General features: G+C 36.8%; 1 protein-coding gene across 1 annotated transcript; it reads left to right on the top strand.

The window, feature by feature from the left end:
• Window positions 1-1,823: 1,823 nt before the first annotated feature.
• On the top strand, window positions 1,824-3,485 carry LOC108253885 (ecdysone-induced protein 75B-like). The gene has a single exon (XM_026831829.1). The coding sequence runs from the start codon at window positions 1,950-1,952 to the stop codon at window positions 2,724-2,726; it is 777 nt and encodes a 258-aa protein (XP_026687630.1). The 5' UTR covers window positions 1,824-1,949; the 3' UTR covers window positions 2,727-3,485.
• The last annotated feature ends 1,992 nt before the right edge of the window (window positions 3,486-5,477 follow it).

Genomic DNA, 5,477 nt, shown 5'->3' with positions numbered 1-5,477 from the left:
GTAAACCTTTTGGGGTTTTTTCCCCCAAAACAAAATTAATTTTATTAAAAAAAAATTATAGGTTTTTTTTTTTTTTTTTTTTTTTTGAGGTTTGATAGAAGGAACTGTAACTGCCAAGGTCTTATCGTCCTGAAATCCAAGAGAGAAGGAAGACAGGATAGGAGAAAGCCAGCCGTTCCGAAAACGAACATTATCCCATCAGGATAAAATCCGCCCCGGGCGGGAATCGAACCCGCGGCCTAGCGCTTACAAGGCAGACGCACTACCAACTAAGCTAACTAGGCTGGCTATTATAATTCTTTGAAGTTCTGCAAAATATATCTGCCTTTTTGGTTCTCCTTATCAAGCTTGAAAAAATGAGCATTTGGCATCTCCACTAATAATGATTCAAGATAGGCCAAGAAAGGGGCTTTTGACATCTCCACTATTTCTGATTTCAATGCTGGAAAAGTGGCGTCTCCACCAATTCAGGTTTCGTCAGAGAGCTGACAAAAAGGGATTGGCGGATGACCGACTTGATACAACATTTATTCACTAAACATATACTGAAAATCAGGTTCAATAGACTCACAGATCTTTAAACAATCCAGAGCAAATTTCAAAACGAGAAAAAAGAGAACGATGAAGCAATCCGTTCTGCCAATGAAAAAAAAAATATTGAAGCCAAGGCAAAAGCAACAAAATAAACTGAAACTTCGACCAGCAACATCCTTGGAATCAAAAAAATATCCATTGCCATCTCTCTTGCCGAGTATTCAATAGTTTTTTTTATGGTTTTTATTTGCTTCAAATAATGCTTCCACTGTTGTAAATATTTATATGAATATGTTTAGAAGTGTGTTGCTCTGGTGTATGTGTTTGAGATACATTTCAATTATAGCCTTATTTTAATGAGACAATGGCAGTCCTTCAATTTTTATCGAAAGTAATAAACCTTCAGCCCTGCTCATTGCGCTAAATGGACTCCATTGGGAGCAGAAATAATTGATTTACCAGTGGATCGAAAATGGGCCACATTTGGGAACGAAATTGGGCATCGATCCCAGATGCGGGCGCCAGAATTTCAACAACATAATACGAGCAAATTTATTTATTTTTATTTTTAATGTGGAAAAATAAGTAAATGAAAAATTTGCATAACAGTGATACACAGATGACACAATATTTGAGGGCATTTCTAGAATCAGTTCTTTACCAATTACCAATCCCTCGATTGATTCCACCAGCAATGATGTAATTAAAGATACTAAAGTCCATTTTGGCATACATTCAGCTCCAATCCAACTCAGAACAACAACATCCTTACTTCTATAGGACTTGGAACTTTGTCTAGTATGTATCTAGTATCTAACTATCTACATTATCATCAACGACAGTGGCATCAAATTGGGCCACCTTGTTTGAATTTAAGAATCGCGATTCACGATTCTTTTGAAATATTCGACTCTTTGAATCGACTCAGAGAATATTTACCCATCCCTAGTTTATTTTCATCGTATCCTTGTTACAATTCAGACGTGTCCCCCCCGTCCGGAGAGGTGTTCGATTATTTTTTTCGAAATATTTATTCTGAAATTAAATAATAAAATTTAACTATTGAACTAAAAATTATATAAACCTCCGAATTAACTCAAAAAATAACTAGAATAAAGAACTAATTATTTTACAATTTTTTGCTGATAATTTATGGTGAAATATTGGACGTTTTTGTAAATTTGTGAACATTTTTTGATAACAAATTGTAATTATTTAATTTAGCGATCTTTATTAACTATAAACATTTTTGTAGAATATTTAATATTTTTGTTTTTGATTTATTTATAACATTTTATAATATCCTATTGTCAATTCCTGAATTAAATAAATAATTTGAAAACTTTTGCCTGCATTTTCAAACTGTTTTAGTCTTTTCAACCTGTTTTAATCCACATGTTAACAGTTGATAAACAATGTCTCCCACATGTAATGAACAATTGCTTGCGTACAATTTTAACAAACAAGCTTCCCTCTCTTCATCCCCTCCGCTAAAAATCAAAGTCGAGCCCAACTCCCCGAAAGCGAAATTTAACAAAACCATTCACGGGAAATGCACTAAAAACGAACCCACAATAACGGCCATCCCTAACAAATTTAAACTCAATAGGAAAGACAGAATCAAAACCGAGTTCAAAGCGAAAAGTGAAATGGATTTCCAACAAATGAGCGAAACCATTCAAACAATCGACGTTAACGGAGCAAACGCCTTGTCCAAGTCTATCGAAATGGACACTTCTAAAACCACCGCGATCGACGATAGTTACAAAATGAGCGCCAACTTTGTCAACAGTGAAATCATCTCCAGGTTAAACTCGAAGGAACCCATGTGTCCTTTGCAGCACGAGATCATTAAACAGCTCCCTTCTCAGGAGCCCGAAGGCGAAGAGTTCTGCAAGTGTGACAACCCGTGGTCATCCTCTTCCTCTTCCTCTGGGTGTTCGTCAGACGAGGAACCTCAACTTGGTGTTAACGCTAACCCTTCGGTTCCTTCACAGGGCTTCTTCCGGAGATCTATTCAGCAGAAGATCCAATACAGGCCGTGTACAAAGAATCAGCAATGCTCCATACTCCGAATCAACAGGAACCGGTGCCAATACTGCCGACTCAAGAAGTGTATCGCCGTCGGAATGAGCCGAGATGGTGAGTCATCAACTTTTTCCTATTTTTTAATTCTTCCATTTCTAAAATGAGAAATCTGACCTTATCTAAAATATTGGAATTGTTGAACCTTTGAACTTCTGGGGTTGGACCATATTGGGGGGTTTTGTCAATTCTTTCATCCGAAAACTTCCCACTGCCAAATTATCTTTTGTTGTTTTTTAGGGGGGATATCTCAACTGACTTTCAAAGGTCAGATCTTGGGTGTACTTCTAGTGAAACCTCCCTTTCAAATTAATTAATTATGGGGGAAATTGATTAGGCAAATAATTAGATAGTTCAGAAAATTAGGACGTCTTTTCCCAGTATGTATCTTGATATTCTTGATACATATTTAAATATTTCTTCCAAGTTCTTTCTTTTGCATGTCCTACTCTCAACTATTTCACCAATTTCTTCCATTTTGCCTTGCTATCTTGTATTTTATCACTGTCTTTATTGTCTTTGAGAAATTTGACCTTATCTACAATGAGAATTGTCGAACCTTTTAACTCCTTCAAAAAGAGCTACTCGTATTTCAAAATCCAACTCGTTTCCCAATTCATTGCCATTACCCACGCATTCAACAGTTGCGCCCTAGCTAATAAACTTCGATGGTGACATAGTAGAACAATTTACTAGCAAGGAAAAAAAAGTACTAAACAAGACGTTGAACTTCAGACCGAGTAATGATAGCAATTGCATAAAACGGGTTTCGTAACAGTTCCAGTACGATCTAGGCTAAATGTAGCCAAGGCTTCAGGACCGATGTTGTGTTGGATAGAACATTGTTGGGTGTAGGCACCAAGTTTAAGTTGAGATTGGGGGAATGGAGAATTAGGAGAGTAGGTATTAAAAATATGACTATTTTGAGAGAAAAGACTTTTCAAAAGGAAAATACTATTTTAAAGAAAAAATTGACTTGTGATAAATATGAAAAGACTTTAAAAAAGGGGAAAAAACTTTCGTCCCTGTTAGCCCGATATGATGGAGAGTGAGTGCCTCCGAAACATGTCGGCTTTTAACAAATTAAAACTATTATAATTCTTTTTCTTTTTTTTAAAGGTTTGACAGGAGGGAACTGTAACGCTTATGTCTTATCGTCCGAAATCGAAGAGAAAGAAGACAGCATAGAGAAGAAGCGTTTCCGAAACACGAACCATATCCCACAGGATAAAATCCGCCCGGGTGGGAATCGAACCGCGGTCTAGGTTACAAGAGCTGACCAATACCAATTAAGCTCAACTAGGCTGGCTATTATTAATTCTTTGAAGTTTCTGCAAAATATATCGTGCCTTTTTGGTTCCTTATCAAGCTTGAAAAAATGGCATTTGGCATCTCCCTAATAATGATTCAAGATAGGCCAAGAAAAGGGCTTTTGACATCTGCCACTATTCTGATTTCAATGCTGGAAAAGTGGGGCGTCTCCACCAATTCAGTTTCGTCAGAGAGCTGCAAAAAGGGATTGGCGGATGACCGACTTGATACAAACATTTATTCACTAAACATATACTGCAAAATCAGGTTCAATAGCTCACACGATCTTTAAACATCCAGAGAGCAAATTTTCAACACGAGAAAAAAGAGAACGATGAAGCAATCCGTGTCTGCAATGAAAAAGAAAAATATTGCAGGCAAAGCACTTCATCAATTCAAGCTTCGACCAGAACATCAAACAAAAAAATATCCATTGGCCATCTCTACTTCCGATATGCAATAGTTCTCTTTATGGTTCTATTTCTCAATATGCTCCCACTGTTGTACATAATTATAGAATATGTTAGGATCATGTGTTGCTCTACCAGTGATTGAAATCATCAATTTGCAGCCCATATCAATCGGTACAATTCCATCCTGTCAACCTTTATCGACAGATACCTGCACGCTGCGCAGCGAGAAATGATGCAACGATGAGCATATATTCATACATAACTTTCGATTTCCTCATCTATCAAAATGGGCCACATTTGGGAACGAAATGGGCACGATCCAAAGCGGGACGCCAAATCAACAACATAAACGAGCAAATTTATTATTCATTTAATGTTGGAAAAATAAGTAGATGAAAAATTGCATAAAGTGATACCACGATACACAATATTTGAGGCATTTCTAGAATCAGGTTCTACCAATTTACCAATCCCTCGATTGATTCCCACCATCTAAAATATATTTAATAAAGATTACTAAAGTCCATTTTGCATACCATTCAGCTCCAATCCAACTCAGAACAAAAATCCTTACTTCTATAGGAGCTTGGGAACTTTGTCTAGTATTGTAATCAGTATCTAACATCTACTATACATCACGACAGGGCATCAAATTGGCACCTTGACCGGACGGAGTTCGACGCAGTCGCAATAGAACTTCATGACTCAAGAGAGAAACACGAAGTAGCCAAGTTATTAACAGCACAAACGATATTACGATAAGTGAAAGTGAAGGAAAGAAATGAGGACGAGAGTGACTTGGAGACGTTGAACCAGGTGTACCAATGCGTTTGTAGAATCCGGTTAACCAACGGCTCCTAAGATCCGGGAACCTACTTTACTACGTTCACAATTTTTTTAGGCTATCCCCCTTTAGGGTGAGCAATTCATTTTTTCAAAATATACTCTTTATTATTGTACATATACAATTTATACTCTATACATAGGAACAATAAAAATCACAACTTTGTGTCGGTTGTATTTTGATGATGTCATGAGTGTCATTTTTAGTGTCGTGCTCGTTGGAGTAGTCAGAAAATTAAGCAATAGTAAAGCTGAATAGTACACAATTGTGACGTATAGTTCAACAGAAGA

Source organism: Diaphorina citri, unplaced genomic scaffold (assembly GCF_000475195.1).
Source record: "Diaphorina citri unplaced genomic scaffold, Diaci psyllid genome assembly version 1.1 scaffold4227, whole genome shotgun sequence".
Taxonomy (NCBI): Eukaryota; Metazoa; Arthropoda; class Insecta; order Hemiptera; family Psyllidae; genus Diaphorina; species Diaphorina citri.
This window is presented reverse-complemented; position numbering and strand designations above follow the sequence as displayed.